The sequence below is a fragment of the Solanum lycopersicum genome, chromosome 10 (assembly GCF_036512215.1).
Source record: "Solanum lycopersicum chromosome 10, SLM_r2.1".
NCBI classification, from domain to species: Eukaryota; Viridiplantae; Streptophyta; class Magnoliopsida; order Solanales; family Solanaceae; genus Solanum; species Solanum lycopersicum.
This window is the reverse complement of record NC_090809.1, coordinates 2,564,149-2,588,273: the sequence shown is the minus strand read 5'-3', so window position 1 is coordinate 2,588,273 and position 24,125 is coordinate 2,564,149. Positions and strand designations below refer to the sequence as shown.

The 24,125-nt window shown below is 31.5% G+C and overlaps 3 protein-coding genes across 5 annotated transcripts; 1 reads left to right on the top strand and 2 right to left on the bottom strand.

Moving 5' to 3' along the window:
* The first annotated feature begins 573 nt into the window (after positions 1 to 573).
* LOC101266979 (uncharacterized protein At4g28440) lies at positions 574 to 2,882 on the top strand. Its single transcript, XM_004248129.5, has 2 exons — positions 574 to 969; positions 2,555 to 2,882. Exons 1-2 carry the CDS (start codon positions 693 to 695, stop codon positions 2,740 to 2,742), a joined length of 465 nt encoding a protein of 154 aa, XP_004248177.1. The 5' UTR covers positions 574 to 692; the 3' UTR covers positions 2,743 to 2,882.
* Positions 2,670 to 14,390, bottom strand: LOC101261464 (26S proteasome non-ATPase regulatory subunit 2 homolog A). Of its 3 annotated transcripts, XM_069290643.1 has the most exons (26): positions 14,110 to 14,390; positions 13,058 to 13,158; positions 10,995 to 11,112; positions 10,858 to 10,917; positions 10,686 to 10,753; positions 10,377 to 10,419; positions 9,591 to 9,659; positions 9,379 to 9,417; positions 9,214 to 9,296; positions 8,350 to 8,376; positions 8,156 to 8,270; positions 7,933 to 8,007; positions 7,168 to 7,326; positions 6,514 to 6,621; positions 6,287 to 6,391; positions 6,064 to 6,204; positions 5,869 to 5,973; positions 5,497 to 5,718; positions 5,195 to 5,314; positions 4,907 to 5,122; positions 4,662 to 4,721; positions 4,457 to 4,570; positions 4,275 to 4,360; positions 3,582 to 3,690; positions 3,324 to 3,502; positions 2,670 to 3,243 (listed from the first exon to the last, which is right to left on the bottom strand). In XM_069290643.1, the coding sequence occupies exons 1-26, from the start codon at positions 14,245 to 14,247 to the stop codon at positions 3,168 to 3,170; spliced, it is 2,736 nt and encodes a 911-aa protein (XP_069146744.1). In that variant the 5' UTR covers positions 14,248 to 14,390; the 3' UTR covers positions 2,670 to 3,167. The 3 variants fall into 3 exon arrangements, with proteins under 3 accessions (XP_069146744.1, XP_004248480.1, XP_069146745.1); XM_004248432.5 differs by lacking the exon at positions 8,350 to 8,376; XM_069290644.1 differs by lacking the exons at positions 10,686 to 10,753; positions 10,858 to 10,917; positions 10,995 to 11,112; positions 13,058 to 13,158; positions 14,110 to 14,390 and having other exon boundaries at positions 10,276 to 10,393.
* Positions 14,391 to 18,555: 4,165 nt separating this feature from the next.
* GLK2 (transcription factor GLK2) lies at positions 18,556 to 23,276 on the bottom strand. Its single transcript, NM_001279323.2, is given in 8 exon segments — positions 18,556 to 18,699; positions 19,942 to 20,028; positions 20,233 to 20,289; positions 20,533 to 20,775; positions 21,351 to 21,491; positions 22,175 to 22,219; positions 22,221 to 22,464; positions 23,119 to 23,276. Coding segments are annotated over 7 exon segments (933 nt in total). The 5' UTR covers positions 22,437 to 22,464; positions 23,119 to 23,276.
* Between the last annotated feature and the right edge of the window lie 849 nt (positions 23,277 to 24,125).

Here is a 24,125-nt window from a genome sequence, read left to right as displayed (position 1 = left end):
TCTAATTCAAATCTAGAATGTAAAATATTTTTTATTAAAAACGATTTTATATTCTCAAAACTTAAAGGAAAACATTTTACAAAAGATAAATAATTATATTACCATAAGTACCACCCTACTACAACCATCCATGGAAAATGATACACTGGATTAGCCTACAAAGTAACGTAAATGCTTAAATCATATTTCCACCCTATTACATTGTTTGATTTATATATCTATATTTCAATACTTGTTTCTATTTTTAAGATAAAGATACTTTGAATATGTTATACATAATTATCTATATTATTTTAATTTTATTATATAATAATTATCGAAGTTTTTATAACTAAATTTGAATATATATATCTGTAGATATATATATAGAGGAGCAAATTTCATTCCGTCCTACATTGTTGAACATTTTTTTTAAAATTTTACTCGTTCCGTCTCATTTTATTGTCATTCCTTTAAAGGTATTAAACATTCTTAATAATTTTTTATTTATGTTTTTGCTATTTCTATTAATTTCTTATCTAATTTTTTAAAACTATTTATTCATTTATGTTATTTAATTTTCAAATAGAAAAAATAAAATAAAAAAGGACACTTTCAAAACCCTAATTAGTTTGTTTTTTTGTTCACTCTTCTTCTTTTTACTCTCTTCTATTTTCATTTGGAATTTTGTTTAGGGTTTTAACACATTTCTGATGGCTACGACGGCTACACCGGCGGCAACCAGTACAGCGACAACTTCCGAGAAGAAGAAGCCGGTGTTTGTCAAAGTGGAAAGCCTAAAACCTGGAACACATGGTCATAATTTGACGGTTAAAGTTGTTGAATCGAACACTGTCAAGGCCACCGGCGGCGGCGGCCGTGGTGGCAGAGTATCGGCGTCGTTAAATTCTCGTGCTCCACCACGGATCTCCGAGTGCCTCATCGGTGATGAGACAGGGTCCATCCTCTTCACTGCTCGCAACGAACAGGGTATATATTTATACATTTGCATTTCTGCAATTTTGCTTTAGCCTTCAAAATTTTAGTGTTTTTTCTTGTTATTGAGGAAATGAAAGGGGAAAAAGATTAATTCTTTTGTGTTTCCCTTTTTATATTGATTCAATTTTTGGTTTTTTATTCTTTCGATGATCCAGTTTAGAGATAGATTGTTGTGTATTAGAATCGAACATGCTCAAATAGGGCGAAATTTATGGAGGATTTGTACAGCTAACTCTAAATAATCTAGAATTTTTGCTGAATTATTGCTATTATTGTGATGGAAAGGGGGGGCTGAAGTTTCCCTTTCATTTTTACACTACGAGCCGTAAATTGGGACGGAAGGGAGTTATGTAATGGTGACTTATAAAGCTTGTGATGAGAATGATGGAAGATACATATGCTAAGATGAAATGGAAAAAGTAAAGGGAACTCGTAAAATCAGACGTCTGTGCTGATGTAGCATTGAAGAATTGAAGAACTTAAAGAAATATGAATGTACAGCTTAAATGTTTTTGAAGCATGAGTGTTACTTTTTTTTCTTTTATGTTATGCTAAAGATAGATCACAAGTAGTCTTTGCTCTGTAATTTTATTACGAGTTTTGGTGGCTTTGCTTATTTATTGGAATTCAGGGTTTTATTGTTCTCTGTGTAACTGCTAGTATCTCATGCTGCCGATAAATGTTTAACCTCATTGTGCTTTGGAATAACTTGCTCACCTCATCTTGTTAGGAAATTGTACCAATGATGACCTAGACATTGACCAACTAGTTGTATTTTTATCATTTTCGTGGAGACGTTGAGGTTTGATTATTGGCTTTATATATTCTGGTTGCTGGAAAACTATTTGATTTGTTTTCATGTTAGATTTTATCTTTTATAAACGTAGTGTCTGGTCAAGTTATGCACACCTCAACACGTTTCAGGGGTACTTGCTACCTCCACACTGACCACAAACATGAGTAACTTTGTCCTCCAAGGTTTGGAAAGATGGAAAAAATCACCTAGTGTTTTTTCTTTCGTCGGAAGTTGAACTTTAGCTCTCATGGTTCTCAACCCACTTCAGTGACCAGTAGGTCACACCTTTAGTGATTTCATTGACTTATCATTGGCATGTTAGATTTCATAGACTTATTATTGGCATGTTAGATTCATCGACGCGTTACAGGAATAGGAAGCTTTAGAGATGGAACCCTTTATTTTTGTTTTTTTGTGTGGGGAGGCTTTTCATTGCTTGTAATCTTCCTGGCGCCATCTTCGTGTCTGGTTTGTGATTTGTGATATAGCACATTACCAGTATAAAAATATGTGGTTTGTTTTCGGCTGGCAAATTCCTTAGAACACTTGTAATTGTGTTTTTGTGTGGAAAAGTTCGGATAATGGTTAGTGATATGCAATCAGAGAAAGGGGGATGTTGTTAGTGTTGTGTTTTGTTTAAATCTTCTCTTTGAGATAGTTTGTATTGTGATTCTGTGCCGTAAGACTTAAAAGATGAGATTGATAATCCAATCAAAAGTAAAGGGTGATTTTATTGAACGTATTGTGTTGGAATACTTACTCCTCTCCTCGTACATGCAGTTGATTTAATGAAGCCAGGTGCTACTGTGATTCTGAGGAACGCAAAGATTGACATGTTCAAGGGTTCCATGCGGCTTGCAGTAGACAAATGGGGCCGCGTTGAGATTACTGAACCTGCTGATATTGCTGTTAACGATCAAAACAACCTTTCTTTAGTCGAGTATGAGTTGGTGAATGTTGATGAGTAGAGGGAACTAATTAATAGCTCGGTAGTTTTAAGTTGTCGAGTCCAATTCTTGTTTTATTTGTTAATTATTGCATTCCTTGAATTTTATGTGCCAGAATGACAGCATTTCAGCCCTTATAATATGTTCCCATACCATGGAAATGTCTCTGGGTTTTGTTCTTATTTTTGTGTGTTGCATAAATTTTCAAATGCAAATGATATTTTGTGTACACTATTTAAAGGCGATGTTATAGAAGAATCAAAGACATAAGATGTCCATTTCAATCTCAGTGATGAGTAGCTGTTAGCAATGATATACAAGTGGACAACATTTGTTGCACTAGCTATAGTAAGTTTTGGTCAGTGTTACACTTACAAAGGTTAGTTATAGACAATTAAATCTCTGACCTCATCAACGTCTTCTAGTTACAACTCATTTGTACATGACTAGTTATCATCTCTGTACTCTGGATTCTCCTTCAATATGACAAAGCCTTCAAGAATGGGCGAGAGAGGAATGTACCTGTGCATTTTAACAACAATATTAATTTCAGTTGACAAAACATGCACTTATCATTCATACAACCCAAACAAGTAGAATACTTCTCTGTTGCAAGCTCGGCTCGTTCCTCAGCACCAAGGAGAACTGGGGTCAACTGTGTCTGAGAACCAGTAATCGTCTTTGGTCGACCAGCCTGACCTAAAAGATCAACAGCTTGCCCAACTCGAACAGGCACTGACAAAGGTTTTAACTTCTCATCCACAGTCATAAGCATCCTTGGCTGCAAACACATGAACGATTAAACAGAACTTGTGCTAAAACCACAGCCAACCAAACAAAAGGCAAAAGAAACAGCAAACCTGCATCGCCAGTGTCAGAAAATAAAGCAGATAGTGGTATTTCCCCAAGATAGTGGACCTCATATCAAGACACATGTGGACCATAATTATCAGTCCAGCTAGTGCAGTCCTGGAACAGTTCAAAATTTAAGACTTAAACATATTGAGGGTTCAAAGTTACACAAAAACACGGGTAGCATCGGGTTTAATTATACATGTCAATTTTCATTTTAGGTTTAAGATAACAATGTGTTAAAAGGGGACAATGTAGACCTAAAATCCAGATAGGTGATATCTTGTTAGAGGACTTCTATCAATTATTATTACTATTAAATATATATTAAAAAGAAACTTATTTATATATATTAAAGTATTATAACTTCTATTTTTATTTGATGTCAATGCTGACATGAGTTGAGCTGTAATGGAACAGCGTGAGGATTCATTCAGCTGATCTCAGTTTGTTCAGGACTGAGACTTAGTTGTTTAAGATAACAAATCTAAAGAAACAGAATATAACAGATCTTTAGTGGCACTTCTCTGTTTATCTATGCTTGTTCACTTACAAAACAACCAACCTCATTCAAAAATCAAAATTTTTAACTTAGGGAAGACACAAAATATTTCAACTCAAATTGTATGTTTAGTAAAATAAGCATCTAATGGACTTGCATAATGGTTTGGAGAAGAATACTTTTCTATAGAAGAACTTACGGAGATAACAAAAATCGTTCAGAATGATATGGTGAGAGAGTTATCAAGCCCTTCCCTAAATGGACAAGACCTTGGGCAATCCGCACCTACAGAAGTAGCAGATGCCAATGATTAGAGTAAGTGGGTGAGTAAACACAAGGATATGGACTTGTCACAAAAGAATAACTGATTTTTTTTCTTACACAGAAAAGAAGGCTGGAATATCTGCGATGGCAATTGGACAGGTAACGCAGCATGCCAGCTATCCGAGCATTGTTGGTTCCTGCACCTATCAATCCCAAGGAAATGGTAGCAGCCTGTATAATTTAGAGAAGTTTTCAGATGTAACAATCCAATAGCAGCACAAATAACTACACTCATCCAAAATACCATGGCTACTTTCTTTACCATTGCTACTTCAATGTCTATATCACGACTAAGCCTTCTCAGAGTGTCCATGACATTAACCTGTCCAAGCCAGAACCGGGAAAAAAATATGTTACCAAGAGTTAAGCAGAAGTAAAGAGAAACAGGCATCCCACAACTTGTCAATAGAAGAAGTAAAACCAGAACATTAACACAGAAAAGAAGTGAGGAAAGAAATTTAAATGGAAAAAGAAATCTGGTGTATAGATATTTCAAGATATCCTTACCTTTGGATTTGATATACAGAGGAGGCCAAGAGCCAATGGAACTGCTCTTCTGATATTTTGATCCCCATACTGCAAAAGATGTTCTAGTGAGCGTATTGTCATCTCAATCCCCAACTCTTCAGACATTGCAACCATCGCAATACCAAGGACAGCTGGTCCCTGAAAGCTTTCACCTTTTACAAGATGTCGACCACATTGACCAAGAAAGTGTTGGACCTAGAGAAGAATAACAGTCAGCAATTGCAATTATGAATCACTTAGAAGTGGAAGGCGGGAAACTTCTAGCACCTTGAGTACATCGCCTGACCCAGCATAGGCACAAGAATGGAGGATCATAAGGCAATGCTTTCTGATCTTCTTATGGAGAGTAGAAGTCTTCAAAAGGTTAGCTATACCCTCAACCTCGTCCTATATGACATGACAGAGGGATACCAAATCAAAATAAGAAGTTATGCAATCCAACAATGTTGAACAGATATTCATATCGCCATATTGATATAAATGATAATCTGCACATGCTACAAGAAGTGCAGTTAATTCAGATATTCTTCAGCCTCTTAGAAACTGAGGCATGTAACTTCTTCAGTTACCTGTTTCCCAAGGTATAAAAGACCAAGAGCCAGTGGCAAAAGACGAGCAAGGGGCTCTCCCAATTCTGCCTCACTTCGGTCAGTCAATGCATATATGAGTTCCTCGGCAATGTTACGGTGACATGAACCCACGTACACCAAGCCCAATGATATTGCAGTGAATGCAATTACATCAAGGGACACCTTATCATCTTCAAGTATGTGAATCAATATGCTACTGATCTGAAAAACAGCAAGCACTCAATGTAACATTGTACATATCCATTATAGAGTCTCAAAGAGAAGGTAAAACTTTGTAAACTAAGGATGAACTTAACGACAGGGCAGAAAGTTTTATTCCTGTCTAACCAAAAGAAGAAATAGGAACATTACCTCTTCATTCCGAGCACCTGCATAAGAAAGACCCAGACCCATTATAGCACCTATTCTGATTGAAGGATCATCTTTGCGAATATAATCAGAAAGAAGTGCCAATGCCTGCACAGAGAAAGGAGTGAAATATCAGGATATGAAGATCTATGGAGAGAATTGGTAGACATCAGATAAACATTAGATGAAGAATCTCACCGGATCAAGATCATTCTTGATGCCACAGTTTACAATCCCAACTCCCAATAGTGCCCCAGCAACTACATGGGTGTCAGTACTATGGAGATATTTGTCAAGTTGTGCAAACCCAGAATCGACATCCCAAAGCAGGATCATTCCCTAAATTCGTGAAAGAACAATCAGTAGCTGCAGATATAGGCACTCAACAAGGAGAGTCGAAAGAGTTAAAAGAACCATATACCAAACTTGCTGCAGCACTAGCCTTCCTATGTTCTTTATTTTTGAAAAGCCAGCTTGTAGAGGAACCACCACTTGTGGCCTCTGATGGTACTGTCATCAACTTATCCTGCAGCAGAGAAGTACCAAGAGTTGTTCATGGATACTGATATATAACAAGCTATACAAAATACTGACATATATCTATGTGTGCACACCTGTGTATGAAAAATACAATTTGATTCATTTTACCTGCCCAAAACCAGCATTGACAAATGCATTGACAAATGTAGCAGCCAAATTTTGTGTCGCTGAATCGACACTTTGCTCTGCACTAGCTTGGCCATCAAGCAAATGTAGCTGACAAATCGAAATAAGATCTGATTAAGTTTCAATTACACAAAGCTTTCTTTGTGATAATGACTAAGAAATACAGGTAAATTTCTGCAGATGAAATGTTTTTAGCAATGACAAGAGTATCCAAAACAGATCTTTTGTTCGAGCATGTGTTCTATATCTTTGTTCAAATGGCCAAGTCCAACCAAGGTGCAAAAGGAACTGACATAAGCTACTCCCAAATTTATTTTGACCATGAAAAAGGGTGTGTGTGGGGTGGGGGTGGGGGTGGGGGTGGGGGTGAAGGGGGATGAATCAAGGTAGAAGGACTATTTAAAGAAATGAGCAGATCCATCAACAATTAATAACCGGAACTGGATGCTAGCAAAACAATGCAATAAATAACATGAGATACTTCTGTTGCAGAACAAAAGCAGATATACAGGGACTGTAACATATACCTCCAGGACAATGTCAAGCCAATCACTTCAAATAGGGAAATATCGAACAGATGCAACAGTATATGCAAATCCAGCATGATTAGGAGAGGTGTTGTGTACAAGTGTAAACCTTGTATATGTCATCAGGAGTTTTGGGTTCCATGACCTCAATATCACGAGCAAGTGCAAGATACCCTTCACTTAATATCACATTGTTAACAATTTCCTGCAGTACTTCTCGATCTTCATTACTCGCACACAACTTTTCATCAAGATCAAATGTTTGACCCTGTGATTCAAAATCGCAAATTTAGCAACTTTGATCTAAAATTAACACAACATTATCTTGAAAAGACCTGAAGAGAGCCATACACCCAGCAGGGAAAATATGGCAAAATCGATATTACAGGGAAACAAAATAAATAATTTAGCAATAGCTCTACTTTTCTTTTTTGACAAGGTAACAGACTGTATATAAATCAACACAGTGCTGGAAGTCAAAATTACATCATTAATCTACATCCAGAAGAGTGAAAACAATAGATGAACACTGAATCCTATCTAATTTTACAAGGATCCTAGGATGTCTAATATAAAAACTGGGTCATCTATATACTCTGAGCTTGCACGAATAATAAAAACATACAATGCAATTCATTTTTTAAAATAAAAAGAAAATCCACTTACAGTTCAATGTGTCATTCTCTGATAAGTACTTAGTGGACATTTCACCAGTAATAATAGAGTAGTGAAAAGGCATTGTTAAAACACCTCAGAGATCAAGAATCTGAACTAGAGGTATTCTTTGACCCAGAGAGAAGAAACAGAAAGAAAATTAGGATTCTTCTACATGCTGGAACTGACTAATATAAATAGCACACAATGGAGAACTTACATGACGAGCAAGGATGCAACAGAACTGCGCCTTCTGTAGATTATCATCACATGATGTAAAAACACTCTTTATATTCTGCAAGAGTGATGAAAATCAAAAAAAATTACAAGTACTCAGATTTCAGAATTTACAATCTTAAGATCCACTAGTCTCTGACATACGTACTTCAGAGTCTATTTGAAGAATCCAAAAGAATTAGCTAGTAACAGTAAGCAGTGCATACCTCCATACTGTCCATGGCTAATGCAGTCACAAGTGCGAGAGGATACTCCTTAAACTTTATGTACATCGCACATGCATAATCAAGTGCCACTATTTCATCAAACCTAGGAAGGTATCTGTAAGACAGAAAAAGACATGAGATGTGAAGCAGAGGCTGTAGGCAGAGAAATCAGATGGAAGAAGATTGGTACATACAGAAAAACATTAAAGAAAGTATCATTCCTGCATTCAAAAAGGTACAACATGGTGGTAAGCGCATACCGTCTACAACATGGTAGAGAGCAACAAATTGGCCTTAGAGAGGAAAAGGAGCTATCAATTTCTCAAGCAAGAGTGGCAAACGGCATAAGACCATCAATCAGACAGCACACAGTATTAATTGAAATTTTCAAATCCACAATGCTATCTGTTCTCTAAATATTGTCTTCCAAAGGGTACTAGGAAGGGTATCTCAGTATATCAGAGGTTATACTTTAATTCAAACAGAACCAAACCAATTATAATTATTAGACACCATGCTCTGGCCCCTGAGATTAACTCGCTTTCAATTGCATTGTTTTGGAATCTCTGTAGATGCTTTAATATGAATTGACCATTTTGAGAAAGCAACTCATCACCAAAGGTAAACAAGAAAGAATATATCTTAACATAGAAAACCAAGAAAGCTCGTGTGAGAATTCCTTAATTTTTCAAGCATAAATCTACAATCAACTACCTTCAACAATGTAACAGAAGATGAGATCACGTATATGCATGTTCAAGATGCTCAAAGGAGTATATACCCTTTCTGGGATTTTTATTAACTTAGTGATAAACAACACCGCTTGAGAAGCAAATATCAGCATTTGTGATAAAACAGTAAGTCCTAACACATAAGCTGAATTCAACATCTAAGATTCTGGTTAGACAAGAAATACAGATAAGGAGAGTTATAAAGGAAGAGAGAAACGTATAGATTGGCATACAGAGGTTCTTCTAGAACTCATCACAATCAGAAAAATAGAAGGGATTCAGACATTCAACAATGGATACCCACAAACATGCTCAGAGCCTACTTACTTTGCCAAACTCGTGAGATAAGAGCATGTCCTTTTACAATTGCTGCTATCCACATGCTCCAACAAGAGATCAAGGTCTTCAACCTGGAATTTATGCAACGACGAGTCTTACTAATACACATGCTAGTATACTAAATGATGCATAGTATCAAGAAAGAAAGAGTACCTCGATTAGAAGATCCACAGCATCAGGTTCGGCATTATGCTACATCGCAAAATAAGGTATCAATTGAACATTCTGGCAGAAGTAAAGGGTAGATAAATACATAGAGATTTATGTATCTGCCCAGGAGCACGACATATGGTAGCCAACCTCCTATGCTCTGTCTTGCAACTTGTTACAATTCATAACACAAAATCGTATGTGATTATTGATACCTTAAAGTAGAAAGAAACAATTTGTTGCACGGGCACCATAAGATCGTAAAGTGGGCGCTCCTGTTCACTCTGAAAATAATACATATAAAAAGAGCATAAATATAAGCATAGAAATATATCTCAAGGCAGGAACTCTTTTCTCTTATCCAAATTCCAAGAAAACACTGGATTCTAGGCCAAGGCACAATGTTGAAGAAACAGCCTGAAGGCCTATCGGAAATAACATCTCTATTTTTACGAGGTAGGCGGTAAGGTTTGCGTACAGTCTACCCTCCCCAAACCCCACTTGTGGGATTACACTGGGTTATGTTGCTGTTGCACAGTGTTGAAGAAAAATCTATCTTAAAGGAATTCTACATGTAAAACATTTGCTGTAATGAAAACACGGATTAGTAAAAACACTAGATACAGTAGTGAGAATAAACATACATTTCATTTTATGTGATCGTGATTGATTGAGCATGGAGTCAAGATTGTTAATTTGACTCGTAAAACATTTTAGTGAAGATGGAAAGCTAAAATACTAGTCGCAAAGGGAACAAAGGGAACAAAATCGCATTAAAGTTAATATATGAATAAGTTAATGAATTCAAAGTCTTGAAAGTGGTAAAAGTTGTACAAATAACATGGTGTCAAACATCCCAAAATGGAAAATGTGTTGTATAAATTAAATTGGAATAGATACAGATGCAGAACTGTTGACAGCTACATTCTGTGCTGTATGAACTGTTGACAGCTACATTCTGTGCACACTTTACAAGAACCTCGGGAGTAAGGAACACCGACCTCCAGCCTTACATACTCTTGTCCAACTTCTCCAGCCAAGTTCCTGTCGCAAACAGTCAGCAATTAACAGCAACATCCAAATGCAGAGGGAAACTGATATTTTTTTCACAGATTACAGGCGAAAATGGATATGGAAGAAATCAGAAATGACGAGACACACTTGCATACACATCAAGTAATATGGAGAACAACTAACATCTTATCATTGCAACCAACTACCATCAAACTTTTTTTGACTTTTACAGTCTGCAACAGCATTGGTACAACTAAATATTTCAGGATAACTGGAGTAGAAAAAAAAAGTCTTACCTTACATATTCATGCCCCCAGGAACCAATGTCACCTTGAGATCCCAACACTCTATACTTCAAGCTCTCCTGTAAGAACCAAGGAAAATTAAGAATCTCTATTACAGCTAATAAAGATACTTTAGCTCACATCAAAGAGTTAATAGCATATCAACAGAATATATAGAACATACCCTTTCTCCTTCAGCAGACATTGTCAAAGCCAGAACAGAGAGAATATCTGCCAGAAGTGTCTGCATTCAGTGAAGTTAAAATATGTAAAAGTTTATTCAGATATCAGGATAGAGAAGTGCAGGACAGAAGTCAATGCCTTCAAATCAGAATCTGGCATTTTCTCATAAAATCCCTTTAGTGTTCCATAATGGGGACGCAAGAACTTCAGTGGTTTTAGAACCGTCATGGAGATTGTTGCAGTACGTATTTCCTGCCTGCAAGAGAGAAAAGATAAACTCTATAATTGTCAACAACTTCAACAACTTCTGGCAGTTGAAACTCTTTATGTCATGTTATTCTTCTTTTTTTATTTATAAGCTTCATGTCATTCTTCTTATAACATTTACCTTCAACACAACTCAACAAATGGACATTCTATTGTTGATGTACCACACTTTTTTTTTATTAATATATAGTGATATGATACATCAACTATGCATTGACTTTTTTGTTTAGTATATAGATCGACTCAACATTGTTTTTTGTATTTTAAAAATATGTTTACTATAGTTAGAAAAGTCAAATATCTTCTTGTATCCCAGCTCAACTCAAACTGTGTAATAGAAGGACAAGAAACAGTATTTTCCAAAATGCCACAACCAAATATGCATAGGTGATAAGTGAGTCTCGTATCCTGATTTTAAATATCCATTTGGTCATTGGCTGCAGGTTCTAGTCCATCAAATGTTTTGTACGGACTGTCAAGTTCTAATTCAACAATGTTTTATACATACTTCTTTTGAAAAAAATATGTCTTTTTTCCACCCGCAGAGGTCCAAGGAATAGGTAAATGGAAAGAAATTGCCTAGTTTTTGATTCTCTGCTTAAAATTGTACCGTGGTCTCCAAGGTTTTCACCCACTTAATTAACCACTAAGCCACACCCTTGGATGTGCAACTCTTGCATTTATGATAATGTACTAATGATACGCAAGTTCTAATCCAGTGTTGTGAAAGGTGCTTGCCTTTCGCCTTTGGCGACAAGGCGATGCGAGGTACTATAGCCTATCTGCAGCAAGGCGAGGCAATTAGAAAATGGCGAGCTATGGCGACGAAAAGGCAATGACGAGGAGAGGCAACTGGCTTCACTTTTTTTTAAGCTCTGATTTAATAATTAAAAGCCATAGTAGGGTTCTTTTTGGGTATTTTTGCAAACTTTCACCTTCGCGACCTGCGCTCCTCTTCTCCTCAGTCGCGACCCCTTCTAGATAGAGAGTGGAGCTTCTTCGTGAATCACGACTGCTGCCAGGTACGAGAGAAGACCTACTTTTTTCTTCTGCTTCAGTTCTTCTCTTCTTCTTCTCTACTCTGTTTTCCAGTAGTGAGTGGGGACTATGTCACTGTGCTCTGTTTTCCAGTGGTTATGTAGTAGTGAACTGAGTGCTCAGTCTGTTGCAGTGCTCACTGCTCACTGAAATCTGCCCACTTAATTTAGTATTGCTTGTCAATTGTCTTATGAATTATTGAGTCATTCAAGTTCTAAACTTTTAGTTTCTGAATTGAAATATTTGCGGATATTGCTATTAAGATTTTGGATATTTATATATGCAATTAAAACTTAAAATTTTTGGTATTAATTGGCGCCTTAATTAAAAAAGGCAAGCGGCGAGCTCGCCTAGCCTCGTGGCAAGGCAGGCCCTTGTCGCCTTTTGCCGTCCAAAACACTGTTCTAATCATAGGTGTACTTGGCACATCTCCTATGATCATAAACAAAAAGAACAAGGGACCCTTCCATATGCTACTAAGTACTACCACTCTTGTAAATAAAGCTCTCATCAATATGATTGTGTACTGATTACACGTCTGTCCTAATCATAGAGTGTACCCTCTTCCACCTGCTATTACACTCTTGTAAAGTAAGTGTGCTAAAGGATTAAATGGAAGTCTTAACAGTCAGTTCACGCATTCATGAACGATGATAACTGTCCCAAGAGTTTCTTCAAATATAATTAATATCTTCAGAAATTCTTAACAAAATTGAAGTGCACAATAACCCTGAGGTTACATTCTACAGAAAAGCTTCATAAACACCTTTTGAGCCAATAAATACTTAACTACATTTCATCAGTCCAGTATAAGCAAACAAAAATTTGGGTCACTGTCAACTCTGCATTCAAGTATACTAAATGAAATTTAAAGAATTATGAAAAGAGAGAAAAACCTCATGCTCTCCAGGGCAACCTTCTGAAGTCCAGGATCTGCATCCTGAATTCTTTTCACACACTGTTCCAGCTGCTGCTTCAGAGCCAAATCTTCTTCAGACTGAACACAATATCATAAACACAATAAGTAAGTATATAAATTAAATAATACATACATAAGTAAAAAGTGCTGCAAAGAGTCGGCTAATTGAAGTATTTGGTTTTGTTTCAACTAATTTTACTTCTCCCTGATTCTATTAAACTAAAATGCCTATCTAAAAATAAGAAATACTACTCCCCCTGTTCTTCAATTTCGGCTATCATCCATGTCTTTTTGCGCTTTGGTTATCGCATTATTATTTTTTCGTTATTGTTCTTTCCATTGTATGTTGTGTACTGCTCTCCATTCCACATTATTTTGTTGTTGTTACTAATCTCATTCACGTATGTCCTTTTCCAAACTGCCTGAAAATGCTTTAATTTAAGCCGTGGGTCTTTTGGAAACAGACTCTCTATATCTACGAGTTTGGGGTGAGGTCTGTTAACATTTCACCCTCCTTATACCCCACCTGGTGGGATTACACTGGGTATGTTGTTGTTGCACTGTTACTTAACTTTTTGAAAACTATACAGCTAATTAAACCATCAAGACAATGTTGCTTGACTATTAAATAGTATCCAAAAAAGACATCAAGTACTAATACTATTTTCCCCATTCCTTTTCTCTTCTTGCAATAACTACTGCTTCTACTTCAGTACTTCACTTATTTATGTATTTCCTTTTTCTAAACTTCTTGGAAGTGCTTCATTTCAGCAGAGCGATTATCAGAAACAACCTCTCTATCTCTATAGAATAAGTATAAGGTCTGCATGTACTGTTCATAAACTAATACGGCTAAAACTAACTACAAACATTCTAAACTCACAAATTTGTATAATTAAACTATCAAATAGTATCCAAAATAAAACATCAAGTACTAATCCTTTTTCCCATTTCCTTCTTGCAATAACTCAACGAGTGATAACCTTTCAAAATTGTAAAAATTATCGAATAATACTCATTGATACTTACTAGATGTTCGCATTTCTTGTCATTTTTCTTCTTTGAATCCTTGGAGGGAACTTTCACTGTCGCCTCTTCTCCGGCGGGTTTTCCGGCGTCGGCATTACCACTAGAACCGGTACTGTTCGGATTCGGCGTTTTCGACATTCTGCTAAAAACCCTATCGGAAAAAAATCGAGAAGAAAACTGAATTTTCTCTACAGAGATGATTAGCTATTCAAAGTAAAAATGAGCAACATACAACGAACTCTATATAAATATTTTGAAAAATAAAGCTTTTCTTTTTCCCCACGCAATTGTTTTTTTTTTTTTACTAATAAAAATATCCTTTCATCAATTAAAAGAAGTTAAATAGAATTCAAGTTTTATGTATGAAATTTTTTAGACGGTTACTAATTATCTAACCTCTGATGGAAATTTTTTCTATATCTTTGCATGCATATATATATATATATGCGGAGTCAAGATTTTCGAAGTTCAAAAATATATAGAAATAGATATATGAAGTAGTTGAACAGAGTTCGACATCTATTATATATATAAAATTATTTTAATCATGTATAAATAATATAATTTTTCGTCAAAGAGAATTCAGATGAACCCCTTCGTACAAGATAGCCCGTGCATATAAGGTAATTTTTATTTTAATGTAACATTTCATCGATCATACAAGAACAAACATATCACATTTAATAAATAAATATATATGAAGTAAAGAATTTTGATGGAGGAAAGATTTCGAAAAGAATAGAGATAATGCATAAGTATTCTCTCAACCTATGTCCGAAATATCAGAGACACACTTATATTATATTAAGGTACTATTACCCGTGAACTTATTTTATTAATAATTTTGTACCCCTATTTTTTTTACTATTATATATATATATATATTTTAGAGAAGATTGAGATCTTTTCACCCGTAATAAATGTCTTTTTTAATTATACATATAAATATCAATTGAAATAAGCCTCGGTTACAACTTGTTGAGGGTTATATAAACTCCCTCCGTTTCAATTTGTTTATTCTTATTTTCTTTTAATTATTCGTTAAAAAAACATGCATATTCTACCAATTCCTCGATTTGAACTTTTTTACAAAATTAGACGTTATTTTAATATATTAAGCATATTTTTAATCTAAAATTATAAGATTCAAAAGTCTTTTTTAATTTTTTTTAATCACGTATTTATTTAAAATAAGACAAACAAGGCCCGACCCAATTCCCTTTTAAAAGGAAAAATTACATAAATTAATACATTTTAAAAAATAATTACTGATTTTAGCGATACTTTTTGGTTATTATCATATATAGCAATGCTTTGTTAAATCTGTATTATGTATTAAAAGTAAAATATGTATTCAATATATATGAATTATAATTGTTTTTTGAAATATATCATACTTGTTTGGTAAAAAATTGTCACGTTGTATTATAAGTGTATTGAAATGTGTGATAAATGTATTATTCATCATTAAAATTTGTATTTTATGTGAATAATAAATTGTTCTTTGTAATATGTATTAAACTTATATTATAAATGAACTAAAAGTGAACAAGTGAAAAAAAATATTATTGCTATAAATAATAAATATTTTTTTTATAATAGTATATTTATATAAGTTTTCCTTTTTAAAATATAATCATATATATGGTGTTATGATAAATTATTAGCTATCTAAAGGAGAAGCAAACAAAACAAAGCATAATACGCGATGCGATTTATGCACAAAAATACTAAAACATTTTCCCAAATTATGTTTGAATTTCTTTATTATAGTTTTATGTAACATTTTACACACATTTGTTTTAGATTAACATAACGATAATTTAAAGGAAAAATTACATAAATTAGTACATTTTAATAAATAATTACTAGTTTTAGCAATACTTTTTATTTATTATCATTTATAACAATGCTATGTCAAATCTACAATATGAATTAAAAGTGAATTATGTATGTAATATATATGAATTATAATTGTTTTTTGAAATATATTATGTTTGTTTGTTAAAAATTTGACATATTGTATTATAAGTGTATTAAAATGTGCGATAAATGTATTATCCATTATTAAAATTTGTATTATATATGAATAATAAATTGTTATTTGTAATATGTATTAAACTTGTATTAAAAATGAATTAAAAGTGATCAAGTGAAAAAAAGATATTATTGCTATAAATGGTAAATATTTTTTTTATTTTAGTATATTTATGTAAGTTTCCCCAATTTAAATGTCTATTTGTGTATCGTTAAAGAGAAATATTTATCACATAAAATGCATAATCTATTTATTTAATTTTGGATAATTTAAAGAGAGAATGATCTGAAAAGTATTTCAACTTTGGCCGAGATTATTGTTACTATATCAAACTTTATGGAGGACCTTTTACTCTCTAGAATTATTTAATAGTGTATTTTAAAGATATATATGTGTATATTTGGACACATTACTATTATTCATAATTATGCAATATTTTTTATGTCTATGTAGACACATATATATCTTTAAAATATACTATTAAATAGTGCAGAAAGGTAAAAGGTCATTTCACTTGGTTTCATAACAACATTTTGATCAAATTTCAGATATATTTTAAACTTTTTTCCCTGATATAAATGTCTATTTATACGTATCCAAAATTAAAAATATAATTATCAAATAAAATTAGATTGAAGGATACATTTATGTGTTATGCCACGAACATGTTTGTCATGGGCATATAATATTTGGTGTGGATAAGTCTAGACTTTTGAGCCTTGAAGTAGAATATATAAAGTAAGGGTGGAGGGAAGATATATTAATTATTATGAATTCGAATAAATTGAATATCTTCTATTTAACATATTTCATTAAATATGTATAAATTTTTAATTGAAAATCTGAATAATTATCATAAATTTGATGTTCAATTTTAATTTCTTACTCTATCTTAGGATTTCTCTTTTTAATAGAACCACCACAAAGAATGTGGTGACTGATGACATAATGACATTTATTAGTGACATTTGAAATAAATAATAGAAACTAAATTAAAGCATTCTTCGATATTTATGAACAAATATCATAAAACGACATTTTATATCAAATGATATGAAAACAATGATATTTGGGACTAACTATGCATTATTAGTAGTTAATAAACTATATTTCACATTTAATGTTGAAAATCTAAATCTTTTTGAATCATCTCATCCTTAGAGGTCCAAGTTTGCCCTTGAAATATACAACTTAAATCAAATTTACTTTAATAAAAAAAGTCTCATTATTATCATTTTTATATTTTTTTTAGAGTTAAAATTAATTGAGAACCTAAAAGGAATAACAGATCGAAAAAATTAATTGAGAACTTAAAAGAAATAATAGATCGATTTCGAATTGAACAATTCTTTTTATTCATGCAATAAGCTCTCCCATTTGAAAGGTTATCAATCGGTGATAGTCAAGACGTCAATGGTACGATTTTATCGAGTACTTTTAAAAAGTTATATCATCTCAATATTTAGATATTTTATAATATATAATTAAAATTAGACTTTTTAAAATCATCCTAATCATATTGGTTTCTCTTTGGTATCGGTATCGATACGATTTGGTTATATCTTGAAGAAACACTTTAATTCTTCATCAAAAAGATAAGAATGTAAAATCTTAAGTTGTCGTATTGTTTGATATTAAATATTTAATAGAAGTGTTTTGATAGATTTTTTTTGTATTGTTTGATAGAGTATCTATTACAATATCTTTTAATTTTCAACATAATTAAGTAAAAGCTAATGAAAAAGCAAAGACTCAAAGTCGCATAGTCACCAGAAGCGTAGGACCTAAATTATATTTATATTTGAAAAATATTTTAAAAATATATTTATATATTAAACTTAACATGTCGCTGTTAATGTATAAATATATTTACATATATCTAAGATTATTTGGTTCAATTCAAATTCTTTTAGTTTTTTCATAACTTAAAAAGATCATCTCAATTGTTCGAAACGATTATATACTTAGAATACAAATCTACAATTTTATTAAATCAATTTGATTTCAATCATTTTCAATTGATTTTTCATATTCTTTTGACACTCTGAATAACAGAATAGTGTGGCATAAATTGACCACTCCATGCATGTGTGGCCCTTGTTAAGTTCAGTAATTGTTATTGTCCCAACCAGACACAAGAACAAAAAAGTATCACAAACCTAAAAAGTTACTAATATAGTGAAATATTTCATAGGATTGATTATTAGTATTTTATTTCATATAAAATATGTTTTGAAATTATAATTCTTATCTCACGTGTTACATAACAAAGACCTTTGAATACTTTTTTTTTCTTTTCTTCTTTTCTTCATTGTTGATACATCAAGTGCAAGAAATATCGTCGAATTTAAGTTATTTTTTTTTAATAGAAAATTCATGATAAAAAAAAACTCGAAATTATTATAAAATCAAGTTGGGGGTATTTTGGTAATCCCTTGACGTTGTAATTCATTCAACACACTGTCAATTGATGGAGGTTTGAGTCCTATGGGAAGTGGCAATTGTGGCTTTGATAAAACATCTTCAATAGCTGCATCTATGCTCTCATTTGACTGTTAACAACATCAAGATAATATGTCAGAAATCGGGGAAAAAATTAATTTATAAAAAAATTATATTGTATATAAGAGGTTAAATTTTTTAAGATGAAATTTTTTAGTGAAAAATTTTGACTAAAAAAAAAAGGAAAGATTTTACCTGGCTTAATGCGTGAGCACACGCTAGTTAATAAGTAGGCACTCCAACATTAAGAGCGTAGTGTATTTAGATATCTCAATTGATCTCAACTGACAAGTGAACACACTCTAACTTATTTCTACAGTGTCTTACGAAATATTCGATATTGATGTGACATATGAATTATGAAAATGTACGTCTAGATAATTATTTTATATGTTGAAATAGTATTCAAATGACACAATCAAACCAGGTTAGAATGTCTAAATTTGCATAGGGAAAAGAGTCTGATATACCCCTCAACTTTGTCATTTGGAGCTGATATATCCCTTGTTATAAAAGTGGCTCATATATGCCCTTACCGTTATACAAACGGCTCACATATACCCCTGCCGTTATAAAATGGCTCACAAATACCCTTCATTTAACGGAAGTTAAAAAATTAGTTTTAAATTTATATTTATTACTTCTAATTTTTTTTAAAAATTATTTAGGGGTATATATGATTCTTCTTTCAAAGTTCAAGGTATATTTTAATTTTTTTCATACATAAATTATTTCTTGTTTTCTTTTATTATAATTATTTGAATTTCTTATTCTTATTTTGTTTTTTCTTTCATTCCTTAATTTAAAGAATAAAAAATTAAACAATTTTTTTTTGTGTGTATTGTAATTTAATTTCGTATTCGAAGAAAAAATTTGGTCATCTATAATAAGTTTTACAAGAATATTAGTGAAACATAAATAAATTTGATTATCAAAATATAATTATAAATTAGTCATTGAAACAAAAAAAGTCAAAAAAAATATATTTGACGAGGATTAAATTTACTCATACGGGATTATATTTTTTAGAAAAAAATAATAAAAATTTAGATTAAAAGTATTATTTTTTTCATTTCCGTTAGAGGAAAAGGGTATATGTGAGCCATTTGTTTACAAGTAGGGGTATATATGAGTCACTTTCATAACAAAGGGCATATCAGCTCTAAATGATAAAATTAAGGGGTATATCAGACCCTTTTCCTATTTGCATATATGACTTTTAAAAACTTATGATATGAATAGAGCGATAAAATATTTATGTGACGATAAATCGGAATAGAAAGAAGGCTCACGGGGTGCAAATCAGAGGCAACTGTGTCAACTTTGATGATGGCAGGGCTTGGTGGGATGCCTGGGACCATGAGAGGTGCTGCAAATCTCTGCATCAAATTATTTTGTCTATATAAGTCAAAAAACAAAAAAAGAAGCAATTTTTATATTATTAAATCACATTTATTATATTTATTATAAAATAAAAGAATTTTAGTTTTGGTTACAAAATTTTAAATAAAATTTTCTCTTCACAAATTGTATGATCAAACATCTATTAAATATTAGTAATAATTATTCGATAAAATAGTTACCGCTGATGTTATTGGCGCAGAAAAACAAGGAGTGCCTGGTACAAGAGAATTCGATACCTACAAAATATATTTCAATTTATATAGCATTATTTAATTGAACATGATGAAATTTATAATACTTCTTATGAATATATATTAATCACACAAATATTATAATAATTTTAAAAAAAGTATTATAAACATACAAATGTTAAATATGTCATGGTCAATTACAACTTTTTTAAAATTTTATTTTTAACTTAGAATTATATATTGAGTCAGATTAGAATTGAGTAAATCGAAAATAAAAAAATGACTCACCCTTTGATAATGTGGATGCCAAAATGAATTATTTACATGTGGATGCCCCCAAACATGTAAGGGTCTAACATGATGAGCCATGGGTGGGAAACCCATGGTTGGCGGTGCGGGCCAGGGGTTCATCAAAATTCTCTTTCCTCCGCCTCCGATTGTGGTGGCTCCGCTATACATTTGCTTCCTATGGTTCAAGCTCGCTGCTTCAGCTTCTCTCGCTAGTAAATGTTTTCGATGAGCTCGATATTTCTTCACATATATAACAAGAATTTAAATTACATATAGTAAAAAATGTGCACAATTCTTACACCATCAAGTCAATATAACTTATTATAGTTGATTTTTTCTTTTTATGTTATCATATTATGCTTATCTTGAAGATTTATTGTACCTGACGTTAATTTAATAATACATACCTATATAAAATAAAATTAACTCATACAATAAAATTTAAATGAGATATAAATTTGAAAATCGTTTCAATCAAAACTAATTGAATAAGTTTTTTCTTTTTTTTTGATGTTCGATATTCGTAATTGATTTTGATTCTTGTTGAAAACTCTCATATCATGGAGAGTACTCCCAAATTGCAAAAATGGCGATATTCAAATTTCAAGAGAACAAGTTATTCTTTGACTAAAAGTTGTTCATATGTCTTTAAAGTATTTTAAATTATTAATTATTGTCACTGTATAACACTTTTTACATAGTCTATATATACATAAATTTCGTTCTGAAAAAATGAAAAATATCATATAAATTAAATATAATAAATAATTTTATATCTAAAACTCGAATTCGAAAATCTCACGGATGAAACTTACTTGAAGATGACTAGCAATGTTATGTCTAGTGAGACCATGAGTTGCCATAAGCTCCAAAATTCTTGATGGGACTGCCTTATCAACACCTAATTTCTCTATTGCTTTTACAAATTTCCTATGTAGCTCTGGAGTCCAATCCAACTTCACATAATTCAAGAAATTAAACTTCCATTTTATTAATAAAAAAACAAAAATTAAATAAACAAACAAATAAGTAAGTAAAACATTAACCTATAACTTATCCATTAAAAAATTCATTATTTTGTCATATCAACATATATAACTTAAATTTTTGAGAAAAAATTAAATCGTTGATGATGTTTACTTTGCATGAATAACATTACAAGTTTATTTAAGCTATCATTAGACTAGGAGCAGACCTAGAGTATGCCGAGGGGCGAGGGGTTCATTCGAATCTCTTCGATAAAAAAATTACGTTGTATATCTGAGGTATTTTAAAGAATTTGTATGTTTATATATTGATTTTGAACTTCCTAAATAAAAGATTAGAGTTTGACTTAGTGATTTAGGAGTTCGAATCACTAAATTTTTTTTAAATCCCTTTAATGAAAATTCTGAATCCGACACTGCATTAGACACTTAAAATAATTTTTTAATCTTAAAAGATAAAGACAAATTATTATCTTCTATATGAGAGGTAATCATCAAGACACTTAAAAAGGATATCGACAAATATTACTACTTAGTTCTTTTAACACATGAAATTTATAATCTTAATTACGACTAGAACCGTCAACGATAATTAGATTTTTTACGATAACGATGAATATAAATTATAATTAATAATAAGAAAAAAAGTTTACCTTTACTTTTTTCTTTCCTTGAGGATTTTTGATTTTGCTAGATGATTTTTTTAGCTTCTTTTGACTTAGATTTCATATTTCCATGAATAGCAGGTTCTTCACAAAAAATTTCGAAATCTGGCAGTAAATCTCCACCGTTGATTTCATCGAAAAAGTCATCGAAATTGATGGTGTCGATTAAATTCCCATGGGAAAAATCTTGGAATAAATCATAATTTTCCCTTTCATTTTTGTAGCTCAATGATGAAGATAGAGCAAGCATTATTTCAAATACTATAAGTATAATTAACCTTCAAGAAAATAAAAATGTAAGATTAATTAGTAATATTAAAAGTAAGATAAGATTACATGCTATAACAAGTCACTAAAAGATAAGAATCACACAAATGCCAGCATCTTAAAATGTGAGATTTGTAATATTGAGAATCAACCTAAATTACTCGATATAACAGATAATCAATTATTCAAAGAATATAGACAAGCAAGCCTTTTCGTAAAATGAGATTCGTAATTTTAAAAATAAGATAAATTATCTGTTATAAATTAGTTAAATGTGTAGATAAGTCTCTCCTTAAACTCTTAAATTTTTGTAATGTTGAAAATAAGACAAATTACCTGCTACAACAGATAATCAACTCATTCAAAGAACATCAACATGTAAGCTTCCTCATAATATGAGATTTGTAATTTCGAAAATAAGATAGATTACCTGCTATAATTCATTCCTTAAAACTCTTAAATTTGTAATGTTAAAAATAAGATAAATTATTTGCTACAACATATAATTAACTCATTCATGAAACATTTTGACAACTAAGCTTCCTCATAATATGAGATTTGTAATTTCGATAATAAGATAGGCTATCTGCTACAACTCACTCAAATATCGATAGATAAATCTTTTAAAAACTCTAAAATTTGTAATAAAAAATAAGACAAATTACCTGCTATAACAGGCAATGAAATCGCTCAAAGATATCGATAAATAAACCTTCTTAAAATATAAAATTCGTAATCTTAAAAGTAAAAACAACTCAATTTACCCTCTCTTGATGAATATAGGATGAAGAATTTGGTGACATCAAAAGAGAGAAAATATAAGTTTTGGATTGGAACTTAAATTAAAATTGATTCTTTCTTGTTTCATTTTTTTTTTGTTGGGAGTAATATATATATATATATAAGTTATAAGGAGCTGTGTATAAGATTAAAATATTTAATTTCCACCACAACTTGTATAAGAGGGGTGTGTGTCTATTTTTTGTTTTTTTTGTTTTTGATTTTGGCTTGTTCTTGAATTAAAATTTTAATATTTAAAAGTTTTGTGGATGGCCTTTTTTTGGATATATAAAAAATCTATTACTGTACAAGAGTTTGTGAGCTGTTTTATGAGTAGCTTTTGTGTTTTTTATTCATTTGATTAAGATGAGAACAAAAGGATGTAGGTTTAAGTTGATGTCTTTATTAAATTGAGGTGAAATGATTAAGATATATATTTTATGTTTTAAATAAATAATTTTAAGTTGCAGTTCTAAAATTAAATAATTTAAAAGAATTAACATAAATAATCGTTATCCAATAACTTAAAATATTTTATGTGTATCGATTAGTGAAAATGATCAGTAAATATTTTCAACTATTGATGCAAAAATTCATAATAAGGTTACCATTCTCATTTCTTTATTAGTAGGGTTGATACGAGATGATTGAAATTTTCTTGAACAAAATAAAATATAGTATATTTTTTACTATTTAAAAGGTTGGTTCTATAATTTCAATGTTTTTAATTTATTTATTATTGATATTTGTATTTTCATTTTAGAATGTATATTTCTATACTACCATAAATAATAATAATAATAATAATAATAATAATATATAGTTTATGCGTATTTTATGTAGATATTATTTGAGACAAAAGGGAAAAAAGTATATAAAGTTAATAAGCTAT